Source organism: Syngnathoides biaculeatus, chromosome 2 (genome assembly GCF_019802595.1).
Source record: "Syngnathoides biaculeatus isolate LvHL_M chromosome 2, ASM1980259v1, whole genome shotgun sequence".
Classification (NCBI taxonomy): domain Eukaryota; kingdom Metazoa; phylum Chordata; class Actinopteri; order Syngnathiformes; family Syngnathidae; genus Syngnathoides; species Syngnathoides biaculeatus.
This window is the reverse complement of record NC_084641.1, coordinates 7,354,679-7,372,117: the sequence shown is the minus strand read 5'-3', so window position 1 is coordinate 7,372,117 and position 17,439 is coordinate 7,354,679. Positions and strand designations below refer to the sequence as shown.

Sequence of the window (17,439 nt, the reverse complement as noted above, 5' to 3'; positions counted from 1 at the left end):
ATCAAGAGCTAAATTCGGTGAACGCACACATAGGAAGTGGTGAGGGTCGAGGGCCGAGAGAGAGAGAGGGGGGGGGAAGACCGCCTCTGTATGTGCGTAATGGTTTTGGCACAACAAAAGCACATTGTCGGCGTCCCTTGGAAGAAAGCATTGAAGCACGCTTGGGAGACGTGCTGCAGCCATCCCATCACCTTTGCTTTGAAACCAGCAATTGACTTCATGATCGCTCCACAACATCCTGGATTATCCATCCACCATTCCGGATTAATGTTTCAGGTACATATCCACAAGAATCACAAATCTACACGTTCGTGTCTGGTACATTGCACATAACTATAATGTATTGCTTCAAATTTGCACCATTTTGTCCCATTGAGTCTCCTGCAAGTTATTTTAGCAGACACTTTTTTTTTTTTTTTCAAATGTACTACATCACCCAACTTTTCCGTTTCCATGGCTCGTGGCCTGCGGAAGCATATGGATGCATTTCACCAACCCTCCCGCACTTTCTTGTCTGATTGCAGTGACCATGCCATGCGTGCAGACGCAGGGCAGCGGCTCTCCTCAAGGAGCCAGCCCGGCGTGTCAGAGCGCGGCCGGAGAGCGCGGCTGTGACTTCCTCACCCCGGAGTTTGTCAAGTTCAGCATGGACCTCGCCAACAGTGAAATATCGGCTCCAGCATCGGGCGCTGAAGCCTACAGCTGTGGCTACGATGTGAAGACTCAGTGTCTCTTTCAAATGCCGCCCCACGGCGAGCTGTCACGCGTCAAGACGGAGGATGTGCGGAGATGCCCCGTACGTTTTCAACTGAATCAGCACCATCAACACCTGCAGCCATCCGATATGCTCTCCTCCACGAGTTCCGTTTACTATTACCAGTCTCCATCCTCCAGCGCGCACATCACGCCCAACTTTCAAACTCCGCCGGGACCAGCAATGTGGGAGAGCTCTGGTTCTCTGTTCCCCCAAGACTATTTGGTGGCGGCGCAGAGGAAAAACGCCTTATCCAGGTTCTCCCTCTTTTCCGTGAAACATACGCACGAGGGCAATCAAAACTTTTCCAACTGCAGTCAAGTGAAATTTGACCGAGCTTTCCACGTGTCCACCAACGTGGACCAAGCATTGGAGTCTTGCGGTCTTCTTTGCTGTACTGGACTGGGAAAGCAGTCGTGTGCAGGATTTCACCCTCTCCAGCTCGCCCACAGTCAGCACTTAATAAACAACCTCAGCCCTCCCACGTCCACCCCGAGCCGAGGACGTCCGAGCGCGGAGGGGCTGTGTGCGGTCTGCGGGGACAACGCAGCCTGCCAGCACTACGGAGTGAGAACCTGCGAGGGCTGTAAAGGATTCTTCAAGGTGGGTTTCCTTGAACATTTTCCTCCCAAAAAAAATAAAGGTTCCTTTAGTGGTTCGATATCGCACAGCTGTTTCTCGTCTCCCCTGTGATCCTACGGCACCATCGTGGGATTTATAACGATTTCTTCGGATCGTTGCACTGTAAAAATTCACAAATAAAATCAGTGTCCGGGAATCGGGCTGCTGGGCAGCGAATCTTTCCATCAAGAATAGGGATGAAAAATATGCCAATTAGGTTGCAAGAATTATGTCGTAAAGAATATTAAAAATGTAACCACCATACATGGACATTTTCATGTATGAAAATATTAAAAGTTCCCAAAAGCTATCATTTTTAAATGGTGAATTAAACAGCACATGTCTGCTGAATTAACATGAACATGCTGCTATTTTTTTTAAACTGGAAAAAATCAAGCAGAATTTTGTTCTTTAATTACATGGGGACAAACAGCTGTGCTCATAATCACACCTAGGGGAGATTTAAAGTGTCCAATTAATGTTGCATGTTTTGGGGATGTGGGAGTAAACTGGAATGCCTGGAGGAAACCCATGCAGGCCTGGGGAGAACATCCAAACTCCACAGAGGTGGGTCTGGGATTGAACCCGGGACCTCAGAACTGTGAGGCCAATGCTTTACCGTCTGATCCACCGTTCCAGTCCAAAGATATTATTACTCATCAATTCATGAGTCTTGATTTTAAGTCAAATACCATCCAATTCATTCTCTGAGCCCCTTATCCTCACTACGCGGCAGGTGTTCTGTTGCCTATCCCAGTCGACTTTGGGCAAGAGGCGGTACAGACACAGAAATGGTCAATAACATGGCACATATAAACAACCAACCTATCACACTTGTATTCCGGAGGACCATTTGCAGCCAAGTCCCATTTTTTATAAAATTGCTTGCTGCCCTACTTTTTTTAAAAATAAAAATGAAACTAAGAAATAAAAATATGGCACACTAATACTAATAACATTTGCTTTGGCTCTGACTACAGCAGGCTGCGATGTAGACTGCTTAAAAAAAAAAAAAATTGAAAACACAGATACCTCACAGGCCAAGGATTTTCCCTTTTATGTTGAGTTTGCACATTACTGGGTTCTTTCCAGGTTATATGTGCCCTGTGACTGACTGTGACTGCCAAGGGTATATGTACGTCACCTGCAGTAAAGGTCCATCTATCCATTTTCTGAGCCACTTATCCTCACGAGGGTCACGGGAGTGCTGGAGCCAATCTCAGCTGTCATTGGGCAGGAGGCAGGGCACACCCTAAACTGGTTGCCACCCAATCTCAGGGCACAGGGAGACAGACAACAGTCGCACTACCGCTAACACCTAGGGGCAATTTAGACTCTCTATTTAATGCAAATTTTTGGGATGTGGGAGGAAACCGGAGTGCCCGGAAAAAAACCTACGCAGGCACGAGGAGAACATGTAAACGCCACACAGGCGTGGCTGGGATTTGAACCTCAGCCCTGAGAATTGTGGGGCCAATACTCTACAGCTGCTCCACCATGTCACCGCAGTAAGAGTCAGCTGGCATAATGCTGCAGCTCACCCGAATAACAATAAGAATAAAGAATAGGAATAATCAGAATACATAGTTGAAAATGCATGGATGGACTTTGCCACACATGCCTGCTTTTAACCTCTTGTCCAGAATGTTTATGGGGCCAAATGTCCTGTTTGACAATGGCCATTGACGTGCTGTGAATAAGAAGCCTTCCTTTTCTCTCTTTGATAAAGATTCCCAGGACAATTGCCTCAATTATGAAAGTCCATGACCCTGTATTTACCCAGACTGGCAGGTCTACACATCGAATACCTTCTAGCACGTTTCGGAGCCCACAGGACCAAGAAAGCTGCTGATGATTTTCAAAGAGGCTTTTTTTCTTTTCTTTTTATTTACAATATATTTCATATGTACAAGCGTCTTAGCATGACAGAACCAGCTGGACACTAATACTTCTGATTAGTGTTTCATTGTTCACCTTGTCATCAAACTGCAGTTACAACAACAACCACAATGCACTGGGACTGCATTTTGTGACGTTTCACTGTTACCCAAAGATCATTCAGTCATTTCACATCATGTCTTTGACAATCACGCTTTTGTGCACTGACAAGCTATTGTAATCTTCTTCCAGCGCACAGTGCAGAAAAATGCCAAGTATGTGTGTTTGGCAGCCAAGAGTTGCCCCGTGGACAAACGCCGAAGGAACCGCTGCCAATACTGTCGATTCCAGAAATGCCTTGCAGTCGGGATGGTCAAAGAAGGTATCATTTGAATGTTGCCTTCAAGCTTCTTTTAACATGACACTATTTGTTTTTTTCGTTTGTTTGTTTGTTTTTTTACAGAATCTGTTTAATGTTTTTTTCTCATGCAATGTAGTGGTGCGGACAGACAGTCTAAAAGGTCGCAGGGGTCGCCTTCCCTCGAAACCTAAAGCTTTTCTTGATTCGTCCTCATTGGTCAGCACGCTGCTGAGCTCCCTCGTCAAAGCCCACAATGAGTCCAACCCTTCTCCCTCACGGCTCGATTACTCCAAAGTAAGAAACGTTATTAATAGCAGAAGGCGCTTTCATTGCAAATGACACGTATTTCCTTACTTGTTGTGACCTTGTGGAGTTCAAAGAAGGTCCAGAAAGCCCCCCAGGAGATGACGCTCAGCACGTGCGTCAGTTTTACGACCTTCTGACCAGATCAATGGAGGTGATTGGGACATGGGCACTGAAGATACCGGGATTTGTCTCTCTGCCCAAACATGACCAAGACCTGCTTTTCTACTCAGCGTTCTTGGAGCTCTTTGTGTTACGTCTGTCGTACAGGTAAACAGAACAGAGGTGTCAAGTGAGTCAGGGCCTCGGAGCAAGGTTCTGTAAAAGTTCTAAGAACGCACTTGTCGGAAAGAAACGTGCACATAGTAATGTTGTGGTTCAGAACGCTATTGTTCATACAGCCAGATTCATCCATTCAAGATTAATCACTCACTCATTGATTGTCATCAGTCCAGACCTCCTAACCCCACCTCAAAGTTGGATTAGGTTTCAACTTGCCTACGCCACTCTGAACATGTTAAATATAGATTATCGTGAACATGTATGTACGGGCACCTTTTTGTCTCAGATCTAACCCCGATGAAGGCAAGCTGATATTCTGCGATGGTTCTGTGTGGCACCGCCTCCAATGTCTGCGGGGTTTCGGCGAGTGGATTGACAGCATTGTTGAGTTCTCCACTAACCTGCATAGGATGAATCTGGACATCTCCACCTTCTCCTGCATATGTGCTCTCACCTTGGTCACCGGTGAGAAGCCTGAAAAATAACTTCTTTAATACATTTTCTGCCTTTGACATGAATAGAGTGAAGTCCCACCTGGTCACCATTTGCTATTCACAAATTCACATTCTTTTTGTAATGCTCTAAGATGGTACAAAATACAGACAAAACCCTGGATAAGAGATCCTTGTATTTTGGGGAGGAGCAAAGTTTAGCCTGGTTTGTTAGGGGAAGTTATTGAGAGTCTTCATCTGATGTATGTTTTTGCTCTGCTGAGTGGATGTCAGGAAGTGGTTTTTTTTTAACAGTAAGGAAAATATGTGTGAATGTGCCCTACCTAACACTTTAAATCAGCTGGGATATCCTTTCATAGCTATACTGGTTACTCTGAGTAGGCTAAGATACATTAATGGTTAAACAGTGAAGAGAGAATTTCTTATACAAAACCAAAATGTATCTTTGTACTTTATATATTTCCAGAAGCACAATGCAGAAGCATAAGCTGTTGCTCTCGCTCTCTCTCTCTCTCTCTCTCTCTCTCTCTCTCTCTCTCTCTCTCTCTCTCTCTCTCTCTCTCTCTCTCTCTCTCTCTCTCTAACCCCCCCTCTTTCGCTCTGCGTATTTGTGTATATGTCATATAATCAAAATGATACAATGCAACCTCCAGTATAATGTGTCTTTCTGGACAGAGCGTCATGGACTAACGGAACCGAGGAAGGTGGTCGAGCTCCAGAACAGCATTGTGAAATGTTTAAAGGATGGCAGCACATACGCTGACCGAGACTTGAACACGTGGTCAAGTCATTTGTTCAGATTGGTGGAAAAGCTTCCTGAAATTCGCACTCTGTGCATTCAAGGCCTGCAGAGGATTTTTTATTTAAAGCTGGAGGATCTGGTGGCACCACCTGCTATAATAGACAAGTTATTCCTCGACACGTTGCCCTTTTGAAGACGTCAGCGATACGTTCAAGACCAGTTTCTCCTGTTTACGTTGACGATTTGGGTGGGGGCTGCGGGGTTTTGTGCACAGAAAATGTGTTTTTTAATCTTATATATCTCTAAATGTTAAATGTAACTTTCGATTTGATTGTGATTTTTTATGCAACTTCCTCCATTTATTTTAATAGTAAGATTGAATGTAAAAATTCTCTCTTGACTGGTAAAAATAAATGTGCATATCTGTAAAGTCTCCTCATTAGTTCATATTTGTAATTGTCTTGTTATGTATTAATAAATTACCTTTGACACCTGTTGCATTAATTTATTTAGGTTTATATCACCAGTAGAAGCTCTGAAATAAGGTGACGTCCATGTGCAAAGAGTCATTTGTCCTGTGGTGCAACCAGACATGCTGGACCCTGCTCAGTAGGAACCCGTGGATTTAATGGATTGCTCAAATCAAAGACATTATCCAAATCATATCTTAAAATGTATACTGCTGACAACATGTCACTGACGACGGATTGGCTCAATCCACTCCCACAAATAGTTTGCGTCTCTGTCGCCACTTTTATGGAAGTCTAAATGTGAGTATAAATTCATGGCGACCAGTCTTGGGTGATGTCTTCCTTTTGGCCGATGTCATCTTGGATAAGATCCAGGTCCCAACTTCTGATTTGTACAAATTATCCATGCACCATTCCGGATTAATGTTTCAGGTACATGTCCTATTTAAACAACATGTTTTGTTTTTTTTTTTTGTGGAGAAAAGGATAATAATCCTTTGGTTTTACAGTAATTGGTCTGCACATTGATTGTGTCTTTTTATGACACCACGGCTGGAAGAGTGCAATAAATCAAAGTAAGTACTGGGTCATGGGCAACAGATTATTCTGAGGATAGTGATACACAGGTGGAGGAAATGTCTGACATACATATCTACAGAACATGTACACAGAGACTCTGTGACAGTACTACTAAAGTAAGCAAAAGGTAATATTTGTAGTAGTAATAGTAGTTGTAGTAGTGTTCAACTGAAGCGCTCACCACTCCGTAAGATTGTCAAAAACAAGTTTTTCTGTACTTCCTCCCAGCCCTCAGGCCTGCTTGTGGCCGCAAAGTAACATCAAAAATGATTTCATCACTTTGTGAGTGCTCACTTTCATCTCTGCACCCATTGAGCACCAATATGGCTGAAAGCCTTATCAGCACCAGCACAGAGCTCCCTGAGCACCAGACCACCGCTGAAGGGTCAAGAGGCCTGGACCCATGCTGACTTTCAACATGTAATCCATCACAGATTAGAACAAATTACTGATCAGGTGTATAGATGGCCGAGGAAGGAAGTGCGCACGTTCATTGACCAGCAAACCAGAATATCATTGGTCCACCCTGCAGGATATAGTACATTATTCCCATCTCTTTTGTCTCGAGAGCACTTTCAAAAATCTTGTTCTAAAGTGGTGAAGATGAAGAGTCAATCACTACATTTTAGGCCTGGAGTTCAGAACAATTATAGGTATACCCCCAACAAAGGATCTGAACTTAAAAATTTCCTACATAGTTCGTCGTCAGACCCTTGTGTGCTTTTAAAGCGCTGTGATCAGTAAATCTAGCTGGAAGCCAATGTAGGGTTGCTAAAAGTGAGTTACAGTAGTTCTAGAGAAAAGGAGAGAATTATCACATTAGCTAACATTTGTTTAGGTCTAGTGTGGTAAACTGGACTTTGCCAGCTACACTTATTAGCAGTCGTATTTGTCTCGTTAGCCCTGCCAAGAATAGTACAAAAAGGTGTTGATTGTGAATCGATTGTGAGTATATATTTTCATGAAGCTTTGTGGTAATACACAGCACCTGCCTCAGAAACAACAATGTGATGCAGAGTTTCTCTTTGAAAGTGGAAATATTAATGGAAATAATGATCGAAAGTGCCTCCATAAGGGAAAATATACATAATTGGTACTTTTGCTGGCTATGGGCACTCGCTTTTTTTCCTCAGATCCTCCGAGTTCTGCCTCTGGCAGCCATGGTAACAACTGCACTCTGTTGGTCCTGCAGTCGAAATGAAAGTTGTATTGTTTCTTTAACATAATAAATTTTCACCTTTTGATTGTACAAAGTAGGTGTGCTCCATTGTCTTTGACAGTTCTCACCCAACATAGATTACTACAAAGAGCAATGTTACTTTTTCCATAATAATCAGTGGATTTGCTTTTGAAGAGCTTAGCAGTTTAAGATCAAGTGGCCACTTCAGGAAAAAAAACAATAATTGTGAGAGTTGAATTTTAGACGGATTATCCATCAATGAGTCTCTCAATTACACATGGAATTGTTTGCCAAAAGGGGTTCAAACACTTGAATCAAGCAATCGGATTACCGTTGCACACACACAAAAATAGAATACAAAGTGACCAGAGTCACACTAAAGCTCCCCAAATCTTTCACTTACGCGTGAAGTTAATCAACCAACCGGAGATAATCATTCCTGTATGGGAGGGATTTGTTTCGTTGACGTCTCAGTAGAAGATGAGAAAGAAATACTTGACCAAAGTATTCTTTGGATCTGAAAGAAGAGGGTGAACAAACAAATCGATTATCACAAAATCATCTCTTCTTTTCAGATCTTCATGGGGTGTTTGAAGAGGAATCCATGGGATATAGTCTGGGGGTGGTATGGGGGGGAGTTGTTTGAGGATTATGATTATGTTTCCCTTCACAGCTTGAGAAATGGCTTAAACTCTATCGGACATTCAAAGGTCATCAGTCAAGTTTTGCAACTCAGATGCTACAAGGCATGGAAGTCCCTATCTAGTGCTATCAAATTATTTGTACGATATTTTAATATGAAATGTGGTTTGTTTGTTTGTTTGGGGGGGTCAGGAATATCGCTTCAGGGTCCTGGGAAAAATTGGCATTCGTTTGTAATTGGCTGGCAACCGGTTCAGGGTGTACCCTGCTTTATGCCCATAGATAGCTGGGATGGGCTCCAGCACAACCGTGACCCTTGTGAGGATGAGTGGCTCAGAAAATGGATGGCTGAAAAGCGAGGAGTGAAAATTGTGGGGAAAGGACGATGGCGCTATCTGGTGGCTATAAGCAATATTACAAATACAGCTGTAAACAAAAATGTTTGAAATGAAACAGTTTTAGATGATTAATGTTACTTGTAACTTACATGTGAACTATTATTGCACAAGAGGCGACGTCTCAGTCTCATCCCCATTTTTATATGCCACACCGGAGGCAGACAGACTATCTCAGAGTAGAAGTGCTCACAACTCAATTAGACAGATTATAGAACATTATTTTAGAGAACTAGATGGCCGAAACTGATTCTTGAGTTGAGCTTGAGAAAAATGGGAGCAAAACCAAAAATGCTGCATTTATATTTTGTCTTGAGGTCAGTTCAGTAGCATTGTACGGTAAATGAAATACCTAATAAAAAGTGTACTGTTGATAGTTTGGCTGAATGAATTAGATTACAATGTATGTATATCTCATTAATTGTAGACTCTAAATTTCCTTTAGGTGTGATTGTGAGTGCGACTGTGGTCTGTTTCCATGTGCCCTGTGATTGGTTGGCAACCAGTTCAGGGTGTACCCCGCCTCCTGCCTGATGACAGGTGGGATAGACACTGGCACTCCCATGACCCTTGTGAGGATAAATGGCACAAATAAAATGGATGGCTATATGTATATCTTGTGAACATTAGAAAACTATCAAGTAAATTGTCTTTTTTTTCATGCTTGGGCCTAAATTGTAATTTTCACTTCTCAATTAACTTATATCTCTGGGTAGTACGATTTAAGTGAGGCGTCATATAAGTCCCAGGATTTTCACTGAATGTGTTCTAGCTGTGAGCAAAGTCGACAGCAAACGTAACTACTTTACTTTTGGTCTGAAAAGGCAATCCAGGAAATGTTTTCTCAGAGTGGAGGCAGCGGAGGCCAAACTCGGTGGAAATGCAACTGCTGGCTCCACCTCTGCCTCCTCCCTCTGTGTAAGTTATAAGTACATGCGCGGTATGACACTCTGATGGGACTTCACTCACAGAGATCTCATTATAGGTACACTGTGAGGACCAACTGGTTTTGAATTCTCTTTGAAAAACAAGGATACTGTAAACGGCAGAATGGTGAGTTTTACGGTCGTTTTTGCTATCGTTCGTGCTTGGCGTTGAATTGAAATGCTTCTCCAAGTTTCTTTTCTTCTTACTGCCTCAAAAGCGGCACATCACCTCAGCCACAGACTACAAGTATGCAAAGAACAGGAAGCCCAACAGTGGAAAGGCGCCTCCAGGCATGTGACTGTGGCTTCAGTGAAGGTTAACACTTTCCATATGAGGGTAGAGGCCTGGCGCGAGGGCCAATGTGCTTGCCTTTATGCCTTGGAACGCCGATGTGACTTCTATACAGGCTGTCACAAATTCTATTTGTGTTGTTTGCCACCAGCCTGACAAATTGTCAGAGGCCTACTGGTTTTGCATACTTTTCCTCAAAAACAAATGAGATCAATTTGCAAGGGAATGTGGTCAAGCAGTGGATCGGGATTGATTTAAGCCCAAGAGAGTCTTAAATTCATTGTTCAGTATTAGTTGAGCAGGGCAGTGACCTTCACTTCAGGCGGGATCAGAGTGTGTTGTAACATTTATAGCTTGTTGACAAAGACTGATGATTGGCGCAACTTCGATCTAATGACACTTCCTGCTTGCCCGTTCAAGCTACAACATGTTAGAAAATTGTGTGCAGCGTGAAGAGCAATTATTGCGGATTCTGGCTTGCATTGCTCATTCGTGTTGTGTCTAGAACTTCAAAGTTTTTTCTTTTTTTTCCCCCAGCCAGGATGAGATAGGAGAAGCTGAAAGCAAACAAAGAAACACTGGGCGCTATACTGACGATTGCAAGTTTCATATTACTTTTTACAGAATTCAAAACACACTGGACAAAGCTATAAATTGACTAATGCTGCTACTACACCATACTATTTTAAGGTTTTATTCAGTTTAGGTTGACTTCATTGCACTACAGATGTATGGTTTTGTGTCTGTTGGGTTCTTTACGCAACATTTTAAGAATTATTTTACACACACAGGTTGGCTCTTTAGATTTCATTTTATATTTTAAAGGTTGTTTGACAATGACAGCAAAGTCATTCTATTCTGATTGCATTGTATTCTACATGTTTTAATGTTTATAATATACATGTGCTTGGTCATTTTGGAGACAAATAAGTGACAGGTGGATGTTTTTGGTGATAATAGCATTCATATAGGAGGCAGCTGTACCATGAATCCCTCAAAATAGCTGAGCTGGCTCCTGCCTCCATACTTAGTAAGCCCCAGTCGGGAGGGCAAGGATGAAAGGTCAAGGCTAGGAAATCCAAAACAACATATCCTGCAAGTGATTCTGTGGCAGAAAAGTTTTGGATGCACACCAGGCAGCCAGTAATACTGTTGTTCCCCTCGTGGCTTCAGTGGAAAAACAGAATGAGATGCATTGTGGACATGTTTTAGGCTTGACTATCTGATGAGAGAGAGAGAGAGAGAGAGAGAGGAGAGAGAGAGAGAGAGAGAGAGAGAGACAGAGAGAGAGAGAGAGACAGAGAGAGAGAGAGAGAGGAGAGAGAGAGAGAGAGACAGAGAGAGAGAAGAGAGAGAGAGAGAGGAATTACACAAGGACAAACATTCCTGTGAGTCACGTCCCTGCCCCTTTTGGAGGGAATGAAGTCAAAAGGGAAAGCTTTCACAATTTGTTGGTGTTGTTAAAAGCAACTCTTGTCGACAGAGTTGAGCTCACATTGTACTGTTCACTGGAGCTACGACAGATTTTTGATGAGATGCGACCAGACTTGTTCATTCGGTTCATTTAATCACCAATTCTCAACTGCAATAGCTGACTGCTTCAAGCCAAACTGCTCCCAAATGATGTGACTTGACTTGTTTTATCACAGCGCGCCTGCACCTCCCACTTCCTCCCTTGCCCAATCTTTCGAAAGAAACCTCAAAATACTTCCACAGGGTGTGGAAGCATAGGCCTAATAGTTATTTGTCCCAATCACCATGGCTTGCAGCACGGTGGAACAGCTATAAAGTGTTGGCATCACAGTTCTGAGGACTCTGGTTCAATCTCGGGCCCGCCTATGTGGAGTTTGCATGTTCTCCCCGTGCCTGCGTGCGTTTTCTCCAGGCACTCCGGTTTCCTCCCACATCCCAAAAACATTAATTGGACACTCTAAATTGCCCGTAGGTGTGATTTTGAGTGCAGCTGTCTCCATGTGCCCTGTGATAGGCTGGCAATGAGTTCAGGGTGTACCGTGCCTCCTGAGTCCGTGACCCCTGTGAGGATAAGCGGCTAAGAAAAAGGATGACTGGACCTTTGCTTGTTTTTTTTCTTTTTTTTTTGTTAACATCAAATTCCCACTACTTCCTGCAAGGCAGGATACACAATGACTTATTCTGTATGGTTTGGACACTGGTTTACAAGTTGTCTTTGCTTTGTCTTGTGCAGCGCGAGTGTATCTCCATTCATGTTGGTCAAGCTGGCGTCCAGATGGGCAACACCTGCTGGGAGCTCTACTGCCTGGAGCACGGCATCCAGCCAGACGGCTGCATGCCCAAGATCAGGGCCGCGGGAGGCTCTGACGATTCTTTCACCACTTTTTTCAGTGAGACCAGCGCCGGCAAGTATGTGCCCCGAGCCATCTTTGTCGATTTGGAGCCCACCGTCATTGGTGAGTTGCAGTCTGTTATGTATACCAACAAATTTGAGTTGATAGGAGAAGGCAAGGTTATGTGGTAACACATATGGTGAGGGGGAAAAGTATCAAAAATAAAAGTATACATTCAGGATATGTCGTTGTGTAAAAGTGAACTATGTCAGAAAATAAAAGAACTGGTAAATACATATGTGTTTCTACTCAAGTGCAGTAAGTATTTGCATGGTTACTGGACAAAACTGTGGACTATAAATCATGGTTATTGCAATTATCCACTTCCAGATGAGGTACGCACTGGTACATATCGTCAGCTCTTCCACCCTGAACAACTCATCTCTGGGAAGGAGGATGCTGCCAACAACTACGCCCGTGGTCACTACACAGTTGGAAAGGAGCACATTGACGCTGTACTGAGCAGGATCCGCAAGCTGGTGAGATGAAGCGAAGCATTTCCAAATGTACTTTGTCAGTTACCATTTTGAATGTAATTGCACATTGTTCAAACAGAAAAATCGAAAATGTTCTGGAAATTTGATCCCATTTTCTCCAAACTTTGTGGACACTTGCTCAGGTTATCAGCATTAACATTAAGTCAGGAAAAAGACTCAGGCCAAAATCCACCAGTAACAACATTAAGAATGCATTTTCAACAAACAGCATTAAGTCATACAATAGCTATTAGAAGAGGTTTTGATGAGGGCCTGCCAATTCCTTAAAGATATTACTGACACTATACCCGTACCTGATATCAGTAATAAAACAAAACAAAAAACATGTTCAGAGAATAATAACCAATCCTAACTAACTCGTGAAAATGTATCGTTCTTTTTCAGTCTGACCAGTGCACTGGCCTCCAAGGTTTCCTGGTGTTCCACTCCTTTGGAGGAGGAACCGGCTCTGGCTTTACCTCTCTGCTGATGGAGCGTCTCTCGGTGGACTTTGGGAAGAAGTCCAAGCTAGAGTTTGCCATCTATCCAGCTCCTCAGGTGTCAACTGCTGTGGTGGAGCCATATAACTCCATTCTCACCACACACACCACGCTGGAGCACTCGGACTGCGCCTTCATGGTAGACAACGAGGCCATCTACGATATCTGCCGCAGGAACCTGGACATAGACCGTCCGTCGTACACCAACCTGAATCGACTCATCAGTCAGATCGTCTCCTCCATCACCGCTTCGCTGCGCTTTGACGGTGCCCTGAATGTGGACCTGACTGAGTTCCAGACCAACCTGGTGCCCTACCCCCGCATCCACTTCCCTCTGGCAACTTATGCCCCCGTCATCTCGGCAGAGAAGGCATACCACGAGCAGCTGACTGTGGCAGAGATAACCAACTCCTGTTTCGAGCCATCCAATCAGATGGTGAAATGCGATCCTCGCCACGGCAAGTACATGGCGTGCTGTCTGCTGTACCGTGGCGACGTCGTACCCAAAGACGTCAACGTGGCAATAAGCAACATCAAAACAAAGCGTTCAATCCAGTTTGTGGATTGGTGTCCCACCGGCTTCAAGGTGGGCATCAACTACCAGCCTCCCACTGTGGTTCCCGGAGGAGACTTGGCCAAGGTCCAGAGGGCTTTGTGCATGCTGAGCAACACCACCGCCATCGCAGAGGCCTGGGCCCGACTGGACCACAAGTTTGACCTGATGTACGCCAAGAGGGCCTTTGTGCACTGGTACGTCGGCGAGGGGATGGAAGAGGGTGAGTTCTCCGAGGCCAGAGAGGATATGGCTGCGCTGGAGAAGGACTACGAGGAGGTGGGTGTCGACTCATTGGAGGAAGACGAAGACGGAGAGGAGTATTAGAAAAGAAAGGTGAACATCTTGTGGATTGAGGAGCTACATTTCCAATATGTGTTTTAGTGGCTGGGATGCTGTTAACTAATAAACACTAACATCAATGCTGGTCTGAAGTATGTAAGAGCTCAATCGCATCACTTTTGATTTTCTTGAGTTTGACTCAAAAGAAAGAATGTGGTTGTACCTTCTTTTCAAATAAAACTATTCACAGTTGCTTTTGTTGCTTTGTGACCCCACTCTATTCGTGTAATTACTGCATTACTGTGGGTAGGTAGATAGAAAAACTAGGTCATCTAGCTAGCTAGATACAGTGACTGTAGATAGTACTTCATATGATACAGTACATTAAAAATGTTGCTGGTGTCGGGCCAAAACCTATCTTCAAATTTGGTCTATTTTTTTCACAAATCTATACTTTTAGTCAGTCTCCATAGGGGTCTGATATTTTTACAAATTATTGGCAAATCTTGAGTGTTGAAAATGGCTTCCTCTCTTTCACCATGAAATTGTTAATAACTAATAATAAATAACAAACATGCATTATCTTTTTTTGTTTGTTTCCTGAAAAGTGAGGGCTTGTTAGAGGAGAGGATACCACTTAACACCAGTAATTTATATTAAAAAATAAATGACCAGTAATGCGAATAATTAGAAGGCATGTAAGTATGAGTAACCCTAAATAAACAAACTTCATATGGCTGTATCTACTCCATCGTGACCGCCACCCCTATAGAGCTAGTGGACGTGACGTCACCATTTTCAAGGCACCATATTGCCAGTCAAAAAAAGCTCCTGTGAGGGACATCGAACCGGAGCAGAATATTCACAATGTCTGAGACTTGTTGTGCTGTTGGTTGTAACAACAGACAAGACAGATGTTCAAAGAGGTCATTCTATAGAATACCAGCTGAAAAGGCCAGAAAAGATTTTGGCAATTAAACGTGATGGATGGTGCCCAACCAAATACACATGTGTAGTGATCACTTCATTTCAGGTAGGAATTATTCTTCTCTATCTCAAATTCCCAAGAAGTATTTATAATGGCAAGTTAGCTCATTTGAGAACAATGCGTTAAAAAAAAAAGACCGGGTGTCATCCCCAACGTACACGGAAGCGTGTTGTGGCCACACGTTAAACTTCGGTAAACCTCTCCCCGACATGTTTTTTTTTTCCAATATGCATTGTGCTCAAATGACTCCAATACGTATTTTGAAAAAGAAAATGAACCGTCGGTCACCAAGAGGTTTACATATGTTAACGTGTCGCCGCAACACGCTTCCATGTACGAGGGCTGAAGCCTATCCCAGCAATTTATCTTCTTTTTTTAAATATGCATTGGACTCGTTGAGAACAATGCATATTTAAAAAAAAAAAAAGTCTGTCACGAAGAGGTTTATCAAAGTTTAACGTGTGGCCGCAACATGCTTCGGAGGAGCCGACTTGCTGTCTTTTTTTATCACAATCATAGTAAATGAATGCGAGTTTGTGTAAAACCAGGGCTCATTTGTTTAAATATTTGTATTGAAAAAAATTGAATGGCTTCATCACTATGTGGCATAAATCCTGATTGAGAACAGATCCAGCAACGAAGTATTTGTATGCGTCCAGACTTTTCTATGCTTTCAAATTCTTCCGTGTAAATCTCGATGACATACTCACCAGGTACATGTGTAGATCCAGTTGTCCAAGACAAGCAGAAGCGGGTTAACAGTCCATTTTCTTATCGGTGAAAACATCGACTTCGGCATTAAATATGGGTCCTCTATGCCAAGTGTCTCACACTTCTCCACATACTTTCGTTTATTATCACCTTCTAAATGTTTAACGGTATCGGACAAAACTCTGGGAGATTATTAGAGAGTATTTTCATGTCGTCTCCAACCGACTTAGCACTGAGCAATGCTTTGCTTGACCGGCAGTATGGCCAGTCACGTGACTTTGGTGACCTAGGTGCACGAGCTCTATATTCATCAATCAAACTTTAAGTACTTTTTAATCAATGCAATACAACCCAAAGTGCTTTTAATGAATCAAAATCACACTCCCAACAGACACATACAACCAACTGTCTACAGCCACGCATACACAGGTAAAAGAACTTCTAATGACCTGAAAAAAAAAACATGCTTACACACATCCTAACAGAAACACGTACGTGGACATGAGCATGAATGTGGGTGAAGGACACCCGCAGACGGGCTTGCAGCGCAATGGTTGTGCTGGCTGGATGAACGACAACCATGGCTTCCACACTTAGTGTACATGAGCATGAATGCGGGCGAAGGACACCCTCGAGCGGGCTGTTATGCTGGGGAAGGACACCCACAAGCAACGCAGTTCCTCTGAGGTGGAAAGGAAAATCTACCAAGCGTTTCAACCTCCATTGAAATCAATGGGAAAGTCTACCAAGGGTTTAGCCTCCATTGAAATGAATGGGAAAGTCTACCAAGGGTTTCGCCTCCATTGAAATGAATGGGAAAGTCTACCAAGGGTTTCGCCTCCATTGAAATGAATGGGAAAGTCTACCAAGGGTTTCGCCTCCATTGAAATGAATGGGAAAGTCTACCAAGGGTTTCGCCTCCATTGAAATGAATGGGAAAGTCTACCAAGGGTTTTGCCTCCATTGAAATGAATGGGAAAGTCTACCAAGGGTTTCGCCTCCATTGAAATGAATGGGAAAGTCTACCAAGGGTTTCGCCTCCTGGCCTCCATGGTATGCGGGTGAAGGACACCCGCATGCGGGCTTCCAGCGCAATGGTTGTGCTGGCTGGATGAACAACAACCATGACTTCCACACTTAGGGCGCGCGGGCATGAACAATGCAGTATTGCGGGTGAAGGACACCCGCAGGCGGGCTTGCAGCGCAATGGTTGTGCTGGCTGGATGAACGACAACCATGACTTCCATACTTAGGGCGCACGGGCATGAACAACACATGTTATGCGGGTGAAGGACACCCGCAAGCGGGCTTGCAGCGCAATGGTTGTGCTGGCTGGATGAATGACAACCATGACTTCCATACTTTTCAAATCAGAAGTTACTCACAAGTTACTCTTGGGTAGGTTTTTGACTGACAAGTTTCTTACTGGTACTTTTGTAAATATTTGGACTACTGTACTACAATTGACTTGAGTCATATTATTGTGAAGTAACAGTGCTCTTACTGGTGTAAAAGTACATGTAAAACTGTGAATATATCTTGAGAAATTATAGCAAAGTGGTTGGCATGGCAACAAGCTGCACAATAACGCTGATCTGTGTGGATGAGTCAGAATTTTTTTCAACAACAGTACAATAACAGACTGTGAGTTTCCAAGCAGTGCATTCAACAGAAATTATTTTTACA

At 43.5% G+C, this 17,439-nt stretch overlaps 2 protein-coding genes across 2 annotated transcripts; both read left to right on the top strand.

Moving 5' to 3' along the window:
• The first annotated feature begins 529 nt into the window (after positions 1-529).
• LOC133506055 (nuclear receptor subfamily 4 group A member 2-like) lies at positions 530-5,586 on the top strand. Its single transcript, XM_061829791.1, has 6 exons — positions 530-1,357; positions 3,506-3,635; positions 3,751-3,908; positions 3,988-4,187; positions 4,486-4,664; positions 5,327-5,586. Exons 1-6 carry the CDS (start codon positions 530-532, stop codon positions 5,584-5,586), a joined length of 1,755 nt encoding a protein of 584 aa, XP_061685775.1.
• A 3,991-nt stretch (positions 5,587-9,577) lies between these two features.
• Positions 9,578-14,561, top strand: LOC133506064 (tubulin alpha-1C chain-like). The gene is made up of 4 exons (XM_061829801.1): positions 9,578-9,712; positions 12,084-12,306; positions 12,574-12,722; positions 13,125-14,561. The coding sequence occupies exons 1-4, from the start codon at positions 9,710-9,712 to the stop codon at positions 14,097-14,099; spliced, it is 1,350 nt and encodes a 449-aa protein (XP_061685785.1). The 5' UTR covers positions 9,578-9,709; the 3' UTR covers positions 14,100-14,561.
• Positions 14,562-17,439: the final 2,878 nt, after the last annotated feature.

What these genes read in the sequence shown, in the direction of transcription:
- LOC133506055 (XM_061829791.1), top strand. Translation starts at nt 530, where the DNA reads ATGCCATGCGTGCAGACGCAGGGCAGCGGCTCTCCTCAAGGAGCCAGC. An exon ending in CACGGCTCGATTACTCCAAA is followed by an intron (nt 3,909 to 3,987) that starts GTAAGAAACGTT and finishes GACCTTGTGGAG; the next exon opens with TTCAAAGAAGGTCCAGAAAG. An exon ending in GTGTTACGTCTGTCGTACAG is followed by an intron (nt 4,188 to 4,485) that starts GTAAACAGAACA and finishes TTTTTGTCTCAG; the next exon opens with ATCTAACCCCGATGAAGGCA.
- LOC133506064 (XM_061829801.1), top strand. An exon ending in TTTGGAGCCCACCGTCATTG is followed by an intron (nt 12,307 to 12,573) that starts GTGAGTTGCAGT and finishes ATCCACTTCCAG; the next exon opens with ATGAGGTACGCACTGGTACA. An exon ending in TGAGCAGGATCCGCAAGCTG is followed by an intron (nt 12,723 to 13,124) that starts GTGAGATGAAGC and finishes GTTCTTTTTCAG; the next exon opens with TCTGACCAGTGCACTGGCCT.